Below are 14,037 nucleotides of genomic sequence, written 5' to 3'. Positions count from 1 at the left end.
GTTAACCTTTTTGCATAATTTTGTTTACATTTCTAAAAAGGACTGTTTTCATTTTGAAGTCATTTAAGTGTATATTAAAAATACTTCAAAAATTAGAAAGTGTCTGTATGGAGATTAGAAGTATTGTCAGTTACCTTATTGGCAAACTTCTGAGTTATATTGAACAATAAAAAGGGATTTGCATTAAAGGATTTCCTACATAGTGATATATTTTGGGTTCTTATTATGAAAGAGCCTTTAAGTATAACTGTCTTGAAATTTACTCCAAATTTTAAATTATTTTGAGAAAAATTTTAATTTTTATCCCTTTATCCCCTAATTAATAAATGAAGAAAAGCAAGTTATTTTCAGACCTTTACAAATATTTCCTTTTATAACTGTACCACACCACACCAAAGTCTACAGACCAAAATAATAAAATATGTACTTTCAACCTAAACTTATTCCTTTTTAGAATATGAAACTTTTTTCTTATAAAAGAAATTAACATTTAGTATTGTAAAGAAATTAAAATAGTTCAGAGAAGCAGAAGGGAAAGACTTTTACTTTTTATTCCCTTCACTATCCCTCTTTACCCTTTGATGATTACATAGATTGAACTTGACAGTTTTGTGGACAAACTTTCAGGCCTTTTCTGTACATATACTATATAAACTAGATACGCATACGTGTTTTTTGTTATTTTCAAAATGGTGTCATACTCTCTGTGTTGTTCTGAAACTTGCTTTGCTTTTTCCTCTCAAAATTTATCAAGGAACATTCTTCCATTCTTCCATGACATTACCTGTAAAACCCAAAAAATCTACTGCCCTCGAGTTGATTCCGACTCATAGAGACCCTGGAGGACAGAGTAGAACTGCCCCATAGGGTTTCCAAGGCCGTAAATCTTTATGGAAGCAGACTGCCACATCTTTCTCCCGCGGAGTGGCAACTGGTGGGTTCGAACCTCCCACCTTTCAGTTAGCAGCCAAGCACTTAAACACTGCACCACTAGGGCTGTGATTTACCTAATACTTTGGCTGGCTGCATCTTGTTCCATAGTGTGGATGTTCCACAATCTATTTATGAACTTTTAGGTTATTTCATTTTTCCCTACTGTACAACTAACTTTTGCATTACTTTTTCTTTTCTTTTTCAGGGTAACCTTGGCTTTCATTGGGATTAGTTTGCTTGTTATAGGAACTACACTTGTTGGGCAGCTGCCAGACAGCAGGTGAAATGTTTCCTTCCATTCAGCCGTAAATAAGACTGTCTTTTTACTGTGTCAACAAAGAGCCTATTTGTCTGATTCCTACGTATTGTGTTTCGTTTATGGTCTCAACTCACTTATTAGAATCCCGCTCACTTCACCTTCATAGTGTTTATTTGATTTTCTGTCATACTTTCAAATAAATTGAAAGAGGTTGGTTGTTTTAAAGAAGAAATGAAGAAAGAAAGAAAACGGACAGAGAAGCCCAAGGGAAAGCCAGAGTCCTACAGTATTGGCAGGTTCATAAGGCTGAGACCAAAGAAGCTTCTGCGTAACTTTGCCAGGAGTTTATCATAATACGTTTAGTTGGGTGAGAGCTACTTTCCATTAGAGTTTTGTCCAGTTCTCTTGGTGAACTTCGGCCATTTAATACTAAATGCCTCCATGAGACTAGAATTGAACTGTGGGTGTGTCTCAGAACATCCTCTGCTGCTGTGCTGGAGCAGAGTGTATTGTTTAGTGTATTGTTTCTTGAATGTACCCAGAACTGCACAATAAAATGCTTTCTTTTTCGTTCAGTTTCAAAAACTGGCTGAGTGAACTGGTCCACCTGACCTGCTGCCGGATCTGTGTGCGAGCCCTTTCTGGTGCCATTCATTACCATAACAGGTGAGTGTCTGTTGGCCTCCAGCCTGGTCTTCTCTAGGTACATCCAGTGCATGAATGACAGCAGAGCCTTGAAAGTGGGTGGGAAGGAAGCAGGTGGATTAAGATATTTTCGGTGTGTTTACTCCTCCTTCTCAGAGTGTCACAGATGTTAACGATGCACAAAAGTACTTTATAAAATACGGTTCGTTTGCAGAGAGAACATAATAAACCAAAACCAGTTGCCATCAAGTTGATTCCAACTCATGGTGACCCTATGTGTGTCAGAGTAGAATGTGCTCCATAGGGTTTTCAATGGCTGATTTTCAGAAGTAGATCACCAGGCCCTTCTTCTGAGGTGCCTGTGAGTAGATTTGAACCTCCTGCCTTTCGGTTAGCAGCAGAGCATGTTAAGCATTTGCACCACCCAGGAACTCCAAGGAACATAATAATAAGCATTCAATAGCATTAAATAATTGGGCATTTATGTATGTGGCTCAGGTCTTGTGCTTCTCATACGTCATCCCCATGAAATAGGTGCTTTGGTCCCATTTTACAGTTGAAGAAATGGAATCTCTGGGTTGGGTTGCTCAAGATCACACGGTATTAGTTTCCTAGGTTGCTATAACAAAGTACCACAAACTAGGTGTCATAAAACAACAGAAATTTATTCTCTTGACAGTTTTGGAGATAAGAAATCTGAAGTCTTGCTTCCCCCAGAGGCCCTGAAAAAGAATCCTTCTTTGATCCTTTCAGCTTCTGGTGGTTCCTGGCAATCACTGGCCTTCCTTGGCTTGTAGTTGCATCACTCCAATCTCTGCCTCCATCTTTACATGGCCGTCATCCCTGTGTCTGTTCTGTGTCCCTGTATCTAAATCTCCCTTTCCTTCCTCTTAGAAAGACACAGTCATTGGATTTAGGGCCCATCCTAATCCACATGACCTCATTTTAACTTGATTCCATCAGCAACGGCCCTATTTCCAAACAAGCCCACGTTCTTAGGATCCAGGGATCAGGACTTGAACATATCTTTTGGGGGGACGCAATACAACCCACTAGAGTGAGTAAGTGGCAGAGTGAGGTTTTGGACCAGGTCTGTCTGATTTAAAAATGATGAACTTGACAGGCCTATAGGGTGGAAAGAAGACTAAACTTGGAGTCTGGAGGCCTGGTTCTGGTGTCAAATATAAACAACTCAGAACACCATTAACATTTAAGACATTTAAAAGGGGCCCTGGTGCACAGTGGTTGAGCACTGGGCTACTAACCGAAAAGTTAGTGGTTCAAACGCACCAGCGGCTCCATGGGAGAAAAGACCTGGCAATCTGCTCCCGTAAGGATTACAGCCTAGGAAATCATATAGGTTTCCTCTATCCTTTTGGGTCGCTATGAGTCAGTATTGACTTGACAGCATACACATCCATGTTTAATAGGCAATTTGCAAATTGAGCAGCACATCACTTAAACCAAGTAAATCAGTGCACCAATTAATTAAGATTTTTGAAGTTTTTATGTACAATTTTATCGGGAACTTTGAACAAAAAAATTTTGATTGGTTGACTATTATGTCAACCAATAAGAGAGCAGTATGTATGCACACACACATTATCAAAGTTTAAATAGAAACCTTGCTAAGATAATCACAAGATCAGTGATCCAGCGTTATAAGACCTCTGGAGTCTTGGAAACAGACTCCAATCTTCAATTGTTTTCTGAAAGAATAAGTTTCAAGTGTTTTAGTGAGCTTCATCACCTAAATACAATTATGTGAAACTAGACAAGCTGCTTCTAAAGATTAATTATAGATTAAGGCATAAACCCAAAAACCAAACCAGTTGCCATCCAGTCGATTCCGACTCATAGAGACCCTATAGGACACGAGTAGAACTGCCCCATAGAGTTTCCATGGAGCGCCTGGTGGATTCAAACTGCCAACCTTTTGGTTAGCGGTCTGAGCTCTTAACCACTACGACACCAGGGTTTCCAGATTAAGGCATAGCTATAGGTATTAATAGTCATTAAAATTATATGTATGTTTATGATTATACGTAACATTTAATAAGATGACCTTTGGTGTCATAGGTGGGAGAACTCTCTCTGTTCTCATAAAGCAAAACTTACACTTTTACTTCACACTAGTCTCAGACCTGCCAGCTCTAAAAGTCCATCACTGAGTCTTAAAACAAAATACTACATTCTGCTTCCCTCACCTTCAATCATAGAGATTAAACGTAGCTAAGTAAAGCTATTAGCTAAGTGAAACTGATATTAATTGTTTTTGACTTACTTTTCTGTTAACTCAATTGTATTTTTTTATGTTTACATCATTGTTTTAAAAGTTCTAAGATAAGTTTTTTTAACTGATTAGGGCTTCATGTCTCATTAGCAGAAGGGAAACATTTTAGCATTGGGCTTTAACTTGGGCTGTCAGACATACGGGGGGCAGTAGTGGTTCAATGGTAGAATTCTTGCCTTCCATGCAGGAGAACTGGGTTTGATTCCTGGCCAATGCATATTATGTGCAGCCGTCACCCATCTGTCTGTCGGTGGAAGATTGCATATGTTGCTATGATGCTGAACAGGTTTTAGCGGAGCTTCCAGACTAAGATGGACATTGAAGAAAGGCTTGGTGATCTACTAATGAAAATCAGCCAATGAAAACCCTATGGATCACAACAGTCTGATCTGCAGCCAATCATGGGAATAGCACAGAAGTGGACAGCATTTTGTCCTGTTATTCATAGGGTCACCATGAGTCAGGGGACCAACTCGATGGTAGCTAACAACAGCTAAACATACAAGGACCCTTAAACTTCTAAAATTATATGAATTTGTGATCGTGCTGTGAGTTTCAGAATGAGGAATAGAAGAAAATGCTCTGGTAGAGGTGTAATCAGAGGAGACACCTTCAGAAAAGGTATTTTAATTATGTAGAGAGAAGCTCATAACTTATAGAATTACTTCTAATTTTAAGGAAAACATGCTAAAGTCATTTTACATTTGGTTCCATTTCTTCTTTGTATAGACATAAAACTACTTTGCTTCTTTGGTATTAAATACTGGCCTGACTCTAGGATGGAGCCCTGGTGGCATGGTGGTTAAGAGCACAGCTGCTAACCAAACGGCAGTTCGAATCTACCAGCCACCCCTTGGAAACCCTATGGGACAGTTCTGCTCTGTCCTATAGGGTAGCTGTGTGGCAGAATTGATTCGACAACAATAGATTTGGTTTTTTTTTTTTTTTTTTTTTGGTTTAACTCTAGGGTGAGCTTGGCAAACTAAACCACAGCCTGCCACCTGTTTTTTTAAATAATGTTTTGTTGGAACACAGACATGTTCATTTATTTACATATTGTCTATGGCTGCCTATGTGCTATAACAGCAGAGTTGATTCGTTGTTACAGGGGTCATCTGACTTGCAAAAGGTGAAGTATTTACTATCTAACCATTGACAGAAGAAGTTAGCTTCCCCTGCTATGGGAACTCTTGTGGATCACAATGAAACCATTAAAAGTAATGCTTATGAAGAATGAAATAATATGAAAATACTTATGATAAATGAAACTTACAATTTACAAAATTTGCTTACTAAAGACATAGAATCTTTGTAATTAACTCTAGTACTTAAATTTTTTTTCATAATAAAAGAAAAACATGATCATTATAAAAAAAGACACAAATATATATAAAGGGAAAGTCATGGGCCCCTTCTCCTATAGTCTTACCCACTCCCATCATACTGCCTACAAGTAACCATTCTTAAGATGGGCCCTTATACTTCCAAATTTTATTTTATTAAAAAATTTTTTTACTGTGGCAAAATAAATATGAGAAAGAATTTTCCATTGTAACCATTTTAAGGGCACAATCCAGTGACATTAATTATATTCACCATGTTGTTCAACCATCACTACTATTTCCAATTTTTTTTCAACACCCCAAATGGAAACTCAGTACCCCTTAAGCAATAACTGTCCATTCCCCTTTTTGCCCATCCCTGGTAACCACTAATAAACTTTTTTCTCTTTGCTTTTGCCTATTCTGGATATTTCATATAAGAGGAATCATACAGCATTTGTCCTTTTATATCTGACATATTTCACTTAGCATAATGTTTTCAAGGTTCATCCATGTCATAACATGTATCAGAACTTCATTACTCTTTATGACAGAATAATTTTCATTGTCTGCTTATACCACATTTTGTTTATCCATTCATCTGTTGATAAGACACTTGAGTTGTTTCCACCTTTTGGCTATTGTGATTAATGCTACTATAAACATTGGCGTACAAGTATCTGAGTCCCAACTTTAAAGTATTTTGGGTATATATGTAGGAGTGGAATTGCTATGTCATATGGTAACTCTATGTTTAACTTTTTGAGGAACCGCCAAACTGGTTTCTCAAACTTTATTTTTTAACGTAGTTTTTAAGACAAAATAGAATGAGTCTATATATGCTGTTCTGCAAAATAGTGGCCATTTTTCACAGTTTAGTAGTTACCGTTTTTGCGCTTACAGGCAGTACAGACCCCAGAAGGGAGGCATTTGTGTTGCCAACCATACCTCTCCAATAGATGTTTTTATCTTGACAACGGATGGATGCTATGCTATGGTAAGAACAGCTCATATTTCAAGTAGTTTTGTGTTTTGTGAATTGCTCAAACTTTTATTTTGGCACAAATTAGAAAGTTGATTTCATATTAGAAAATGAGTGGGTTGTAGCTATGTAAATTATGTAATATATTTACATGAGGAATACATAATGCAAGAAAAAGAAAAGGAAATAGTCATTATATTTAGGGTAGTAAAAAATTAACTTTCTTAAATATAGACATATTTAAACCTGATAGAACTTGTAAAGCTGATGATTCCATGTTGCCTCTAACATCTCTGCCAATGTCTAGTAACACTCTGTAACATTAAACTCTTCCTCCTTAGAGCTGTACAAATCCCTCAGCAAGCCAGTGAGTTCTCTTTTCTTTCAGGGAGTTATGTACAATTAAAATATATGTATATGGTCCTTTAATGAGAATCAAGCAGGAAAAGTAAATATTTTTGCCACATTGCATTTTTCAGTCCTTGTCCACATCCCTTAAAACTAAACAAAACCCAGCAAGAAACTGCAAAACCCACAATAAAACAAAAGCCTCAAAACACCCTTTCATGGGGTTAAACAAAAACCACATTCTGGCATTTTTTTTAAATCCACATTTTCTGGTACACTTAAGAATTTGTCAGGCCTTTCTGCATCATCTTTATGTAGCAAGGAAATTTGGGAGTTTAACTGGTGTCCTTTTCCCTCTGGTGGTAAATGTGCCTAAGTAGGTGTGTGGAATAGAATGAAGGGAGAGGGGTGCTGGGAATATTCTTGTCATGGTCTCATGGTGGTGGGTTGGGCTTCAGGGAGAGCAAATGGGCTTTATTTCACTTGCCAACTTCAGTGGTTGGTAGTCATGGCCTGGCGTGCTTTCCTGAGATCCCTGATTCAAAGGGAAAGAGCTGTGATTGATGAAGTGTCTGCTCAGGTAAGAGGGATCCTTGGGTGGTGCGAACAGTTAATGTGCTCAACTGCTAACTGAAAGATTGAAGGTTCTTGTCCACCCAGAGGTACCTTGGAAGAAAGGCCTGGCATTCTACTTCCGAAAAATCAGCCATGGAAAACCTATGGAGCACAATTCTACTCTGACCCACATGGTATCACCATGAGTTGGAGTCGACTCCATGGCAACTGGGGATGCATGTGCCAGTATTTGGCTATACATAGGTTATACTATCATTGTGGGGGTTTTGAATGTCTTTGTAAAAATTTCAACTTATGCCAGACATTTAATTTGTCTAAAAATATAAGCTTACATATACAACTGTTGGACAACCACATTTTAACACATTCTTAAATTTCTCTAAATTTTGGAGCTCTTTCTGAATTGAAGGAACCTTTATCCACCTCTATTGAAGGACTTTTGGGGATTGAGGCTTCTTAACCTTTTCTGGGTTAGGAATTAGATGACAGTTATGTACCCTTTTTAAGGAAAAAGAACATATATGTGTATCTATATACAAACACAGTTTTGCTTGTAATTTCAAGGTATTTATGGATCCTCCTAAAAGCCATCCAGGATCCTCAGGTTAAGAACCCTTGTTAAACCCCAGCACAGTTCTGAGTGTGTATTTGTAATGTATGTAATAAATAATCCTAGTATTTATGTGGACAAACACTCTCATATCCATTCTGTTTGACCTTCCTTGTAATCCAATGAGGTTAGGGCAGAGATTTTGTTATAGATGAGGAAGGAGAGGCTTGTGCATTTTAACCAACTTGCCTAATCATGATTTTGCATTTCCAAGACCATATTACTTCTATGTCCTGGTCAAAAGAAGAGGTGAAATAGCTCATGTGTGACTGAGGGCCTTAGAAATTTGCTGGCGTTTTCTATGAGTTTTAATCATGTCTAACAGCAATTACATTATTAGACAAGGTTTGGAAAAGCAAAATAACTGCAAATTTTTCAGTGGGTTCGATGGTAGAAACCTAAAGACAACTGGGTTAAATCAGAGGCAGTGCAGTGCAGAAGTGGGAGGAGACTGTACTGTTGCCTCCAGAGGTCCTAATTGGCCTCTTTTGGATACACATAAACTGTGTGTCTGAAGAATAGTAAAGATCTTTTCTCGATGACTTTTCTAAAGTTCTCTTCCTCTCCTAAACTAAAGTTGTGGAGCCCTGGTGGCGCAGTGGTTAAGCAGCTCGACTGCTAATTGAAAGGTCCAAGGTTCCAGCCACCAGTGGCTTTGCGGGAGAAAAAACCTGACGATCTGCTCCCATAAGGATTACAGCCTAGGAAACCCTATGAGGGAAGTTCTGCTGTACCCTAGAGGGTCAGTGTGAGTCAGAATCGATTTGTTGGTACACAACAACAAAGATCTCCTTTGTTTTTGAATTTAGAAATATTTCCAAACTTACAGGAAAGTTACAGGAACAAGAATAATATATAGAACACCCATATCCCCCTTATCTACGGTTTCCTATTGTTAACATTTCAATCCATTTGCTTTATCATTTGTGCTCTATCTATCTACATATATAACTTCTGGTAAAAATATTTACACTTCATGTATAGTTATATTTAGTATTTATTTCTAATACTTATATTAGAAATCTGAGTTCACACCAATACCTCCAATTCAGAGAGTTCTTTCTTACTTTTCCTATTCCATATTTGTATATCCCTTCTTTCACAATGAAAACCCTGTACCCCAACAATATCCATATACGTACTCATTTGCTAAAACCTGCAATGTGTCTCATATGGTTTCAGAATTGCTTCACATGTTTTACTACAAAAAGCAAACCTAGTAAAAAAAAATTCAGGATTTTTTGAAATTCTTCTTGCCACTTCACCCAAGGTGGAAGGTCGAATCCTGTGTTCATAAGTTTCTTGTTTTCTTCCCCCCTTCCTCCATCAGTGTTGATCTTTCATTCACTTGAAGTGTAGTTATGTTCATTCAGTTGGATTTCAGTTTTTTATTCCCATCTTTGTTAACTTAATTTTAGTTTTTGAATATGTAGGACATTAACATGCTTCCAAATATCAAAACTATACAAAAATAGAATACTCATAGAAATGCCATTCCCTCCTATATCCTTTCTACCAGATTCCCTCCTACCTCTTTTAGGTTCCCAACTTCATTGTTTTCTGGTTATCCTTTCTGTCCTTTATATTTTAGAGGTCAACAAATATATGTGTATTATTTCTCCTTCTGTCTTACACAAAAGGTAGCATACTGTATTTGTTCTTTTGCAATTTGTTTTTTTCACTTAATGCTATCTTCTGGAAATCACTCCTTATCTTTCAAAGAGATCAACCTTGTCCTTTTCACAGATGCATAGTACTACTCCAATGGATGTACTATAGTTTATTCATCCAATTTCCTATGCTTGGACATATAGGTAGTTACTAATATTTTGCAATAGCAAATAATGTTGCAATTAATAACCTCGTGCATATGCGTTTTCATGTTGTTTCAGGTGTATCGTCAGGATAAATTCCTAGAAGTGAGATTATTCAATTGGAGGATAAATATATATGCACATTTAGTTTTGTATGCAGTTTTGATAGAAATTGCCAATTTTCCCTCCATAGCTGTCCTACCATTTTGCACCCCCCTCCCCTCGAGCAATGGATGAGACTGCCTTAACCTGGCCAACAAAGTGTATTGTCAAGCTTTTGAATATTTGTCAGTCTGATGGATGAGAAATGGTATTTCAGTGTAGTTTTAATTTATGTTTCTTTTATTTTGAGTGAAGTTGTAGGACCTCTACTTTTTTAAAATAGAAGATAGGTAAAACAAAAACCCAAATCCAGTGCTGTTGAGTAGATTCGGACTCACAGCGACCCTATAGGACAGAATAGAACTGCCTCATAGGGTTTCCAGGGAGCAGCTGGTGGATTGGAGGACTTGAACGGTCGACATTTTTTTTTTGGTTAGCAGCCAAGCACTTAACCACTGTGCCACCGGGGCTCTGGAAGATAGCTAGTGCAGCAAAATAGCATAAAATTCAAAGGTGCTACTAAAGAACACTTTTTGCTACATTTGGCCACTCCTGTCCTTTGAACAGCCTAAGAACTACAGTCACTGGAAGAAGGCCAGTCTTATCTCCATGGGGAATAGGAACTTCTGGTACTTAAAAAAGCTTGTTTTGGACAGCTGTGGTTTTACATTTTTTCTCTTTTTCTCATGATACATCTAGGTTGGCCAGGTTCATGGTGGACTGATGGGAGTTATTCAGAGAGCAATGGTCAAGGCTTGTCCCCATGTCTGGTTTGAACGTTCAGAAATGAAGGATCGACACCTGGTTACTAAAAGGTGAGCAGAGGGATTACTCAGTACTCACTGGAGTGGCCTTAAAGCTGATTACTCTTGTCCTTTGTGCCAAAAACAGAAGAGCAGCATCTAAAGATCATGACTAAAACAAGAGCTGTATTTGTGGCTGACTTTTTCTGGTGAATCACCTGTCTTAGCTAGAGTTTTAAAAATTTTAATTCATAGTGGGATATATGATGGAATTAGAGGGCCCATGAGTCTCTGCTGCTGTGACTTAGTATAGTCTAATCACTGAATTTTCAAAGTTAAAAATTACTACTTTGAACATTATATGATTGATAAATATTTGCTGAGTAAATAGATGGTTGATTAAGTATTTGCTGAATGACTGTTCTCACTTAAATCCAGCTAGAGACAGATAGTGCTAATGTTCTCTGTGGAACAGAGAAGAAACCTCTGGAGGTATGGGGTAGAGATAAATGTGAGTTACCAGAAAACTTTGTTGGGAAATAATTTTTTTGTCTCAGACCATTAACTGAAAGCACTGTGGTTATTGCTTCTATAAGCAATGTGCCCATGCTCTTAAGAGTAAAATGAAAAGTACTTGTTGAAATCTGCTTAAAGTTAGAAAAACTGTCCCTCATCCTGAGATTATTCAGCAACAGGGCACTCTGGCAGCTGAAACTCCTCCAAAACCAGTTGCCATTGAGTTGACTCCAACCCATGTCGAACCCATGTGTGTTAGAGTAGAAATGTGCTCCATAGGGTGTTCAGTGGCTGATTTTTTGGAAGTAGATCACCAGGCCTTTCTTCCCAGGTACCTCTGGATGGACTTGGACCTCCAGACTTTTGGTTAGCAGCCAAGTGCGTTAACCATTTCTGCCACCTAGGGACTGAAACCTTGTTACCCCAGCCGTTACCAGCTTCCAGTGAGCAGAGTTTGGAATATAGTGCTGGCTGCTGGGTGGACAGGATCTAGGCCTGGACTTCGGTAATTCTCAGCTTTCTGGTGCATACTTCATAGGACGGTTCTGTCTGACTCATTTACCGAGTCTTCTTATAGTTAATGGCCATAAGGGAGACAAGTCCAGCAATCTGTATTCCCATTTTTCAGGTGAAGAAATATAAGTACATGGAGAAGGGCACAAAACTTAGGACATGGGGGCTCCAGAGCTCATGTCATATGACTGTGTGTCTAGTATTCTTTTTAAAGAGAAGACGGGGGCACTGAAAATTACTCACTGTGAAATTAGAGAAATTGAAAGAGCACAGATATCCTTACACTTGTTTAGAAAGAGAACAACTTGAGTTCATTTCCTTCACTTGTGTCTCATTTCTTTTTTCCTTATCACTTTACGATTACAGTAACTTATGAAGAGTAGTAGCATAGGATAGAAGAATGTCTGCAGAGTAGGAGTATAGTAGAGTATGAAGGACACCAACAAGGACCCCTGTATTTTCAAAGATAGAATTTTGATCTTTTATTTTTCTTCACAGACTAAAGGAACACATTGCTGATAAGAAGAAACTGCCTATATTAATCTTTCCTGAAGGTAAGAATGGGGGCTGCCTACCAATCCATGGTTAATAACAACAACGAATACCAAAAGTGTGTGAGGAATAGAATTGTTCTAAAATTGGCATTTTTAGTCCTGGTTTCTGCTGTCCTATAGGAATGGGATGTCCTTCTCTAGACTAGTAATTCCCCCACTTTCTTTTGATGGGAGTCATTGCGTTTTATTGTTATTATTTTTTTAATCTTAGATGTCATTTCTGGGTAATGAACCTAGAAAGTTATTGTCCATAACTTTTTAAGGGTCCTTACTTTAAATAATGAAACTGTGACCTTTTATGAAGAAGTTATACCTTTAGAGTGTACAATAGTAAAGTAAGAGTTTGCTATTAAACCTGCTTAAATCTGTCCGATATCTACTTAAACAGGTATTGATTTGTGAAATGGTAGCAAAACGTCTGTAAATTTGTTATGATTTGAATATTTTAAATTATTTTTATCAAAATAATTCCTTTTTAAATGTGTTTAAAAAAATGACTGCCTTTAAAAATATTCTCCTTGCATTCCCTGCCCCCAACCCCCTGCAGGAACTTGTATCAACAACACTTCAGTCATGATGTTTAAAAAGGGAAGCTTTGAAATAGGAGGAACCATACATCCAGTTGCAATTAAGGTAAAACTGATACCCCACCTCTGATAAAAACAAGTAGTGTCTTGGTAACATTTTATTTTGATATAATTTCAAACTTAAAAGTTGCAAGACTAATATAAGAAACACTTTTGTATGCTTTACTCAGATTGATCAGTTGTTTACTTCTTACCCCATTTGCTTTTTCATTCTCCCCCTCTCTGTCTTTGTCTCTCTCTCTGTAGATATATGTGTGTGTGTGTATGTGTGTGTGTGGAGCCCTGGTGGCACAGTGGTTAAAAGCTTGCCTGCTAACCAAAAGGTCAGCAGTTTGAATCCTCCAGCAACTGCTAGGAAACTCTATGGGGCAGTTCTATTCTATCCTATAAGGTTGCTATGAGTCAGAATCGACTCGACAGCAGTGGGGTTTATGTATGTATGTATAGGTGTATAGATAGATAGATATAGATATGTACTGTATGATTGTGTGCCAGGCATTGTATTAAGTGTTGAGGATACAATGATAAGCAAAACAGACAGGTTCCTACTTTCATAGACCTTCCAGTTAAGTGGGGAGACAGGTATCAATAGTCATATGTATAATCCTATTGTTACAACTGTGACCAGTGCTGTGGGGCTTTAGTTATAAGAGTAGTCTGTTCTAGGTAGAGGAGTTAGCTGGCTCGTTTTGCCTTTGGATCACTTCTATCGAGCGAAGAAGCGTCTCTTTTCCTTGGGCTCTAATAGAGATGTTTGGCTCGCTATCTTGGAAACATGGGCATGGATAAGAGAAGCCACCTCGTAGCTCATAACTGGGATGTATTTTCTTTTCTTTTTTCTTAGTATAACCCTCAGTTTGGTGATGCCTTTTGGAACAGTAGTAAATACAACATGGTGAGCTACTTGCTTCGAATAATGACCAGCTGGGCCATCGTCTGTGATGTGTGGTACATGCCCCCCATGACCAAACAGGTATTCCATAGATAACAGCAGGGCTTTGTGCTTTATTTTATCAGATAAAGGCCAAGGAAACGTTTAGCTGAAAACATAGATGTATTCCTTCTTCACATCAGCTAAAGTTGGACTATCTTCTTGCTTTCTCAGAAATGAGTCATTTTTTCAAAATGTATTTACGATTTGCTCTCAAGTTGATTCTGTCTTATGGCGACTACATGTATGTCACAGTAGAACTGTGCTCCACAGGGTTTTCAATGACTGATTTTTCATAAGTCGATTGCC

At 37.9% G+C, this 14,037-nt stretch overlaps 1 protein-coding gene across 1 annotated transcript in view; it reads left to right on the top strand.

Moving 5' to 3' along the window:
• The window catches only part of GPAT3 (glycerol-3-phosphate acyltransferase 3), a 19,092-nt gene extending 5,124 nt beyond the window's left edge, over positions 1-13,968 (top strand). The window contains exons 2-8 of the mRNA XM_023724711.1: positions 1,139-1,213; positions 1,769-1,858; positions 6,356-6,449; positions 10,584-10,699; positions 12,155-12,210; positions 12,758-12,843; positions 13,642-13,968. Coding sequence (XP_023580479.1) covers positions 1,139-1,213; positions 1,769-1,858; positions 6,356-6,449; positions 10,584-10,699; positions 12,155-12,210; positions 12,758-12,843; positions 13,642-13,785 — 661 coding nt within the window. The 3' untranslated portion in view covers positions 13,786-13,968. The remainder of the gene's footprint in view (positions 1-1,138; positions 1,214-1,768; positions 1,859-6,355; positions 6,450-10,583; positions 10,700-12,154; positions 12,211-12,757; positions 12,844-13,641) is intronic.
• Positions 13,969-14,037: the final 69 nt, after the last annotated feature.

The sequence above is a fragment of the Trichechus manatus genome, unplaced genomic scaffold (assembly GCF_000243295.1).
Source record: "Trichechus manatus latirostris isolate Lorelei unplaced genomic scaffold, TriManLat1.0 scaffold00257, whole genome shotgun sequence".
NCBI lineage: Eukaryota > Metazoa > Chordata > Mammalia > Sirenia > Trichechidae > Trichechus > Trichechus manatus.
This window is presented reverse-complemented; position numbering and strand designations above follow the sequence as displayed.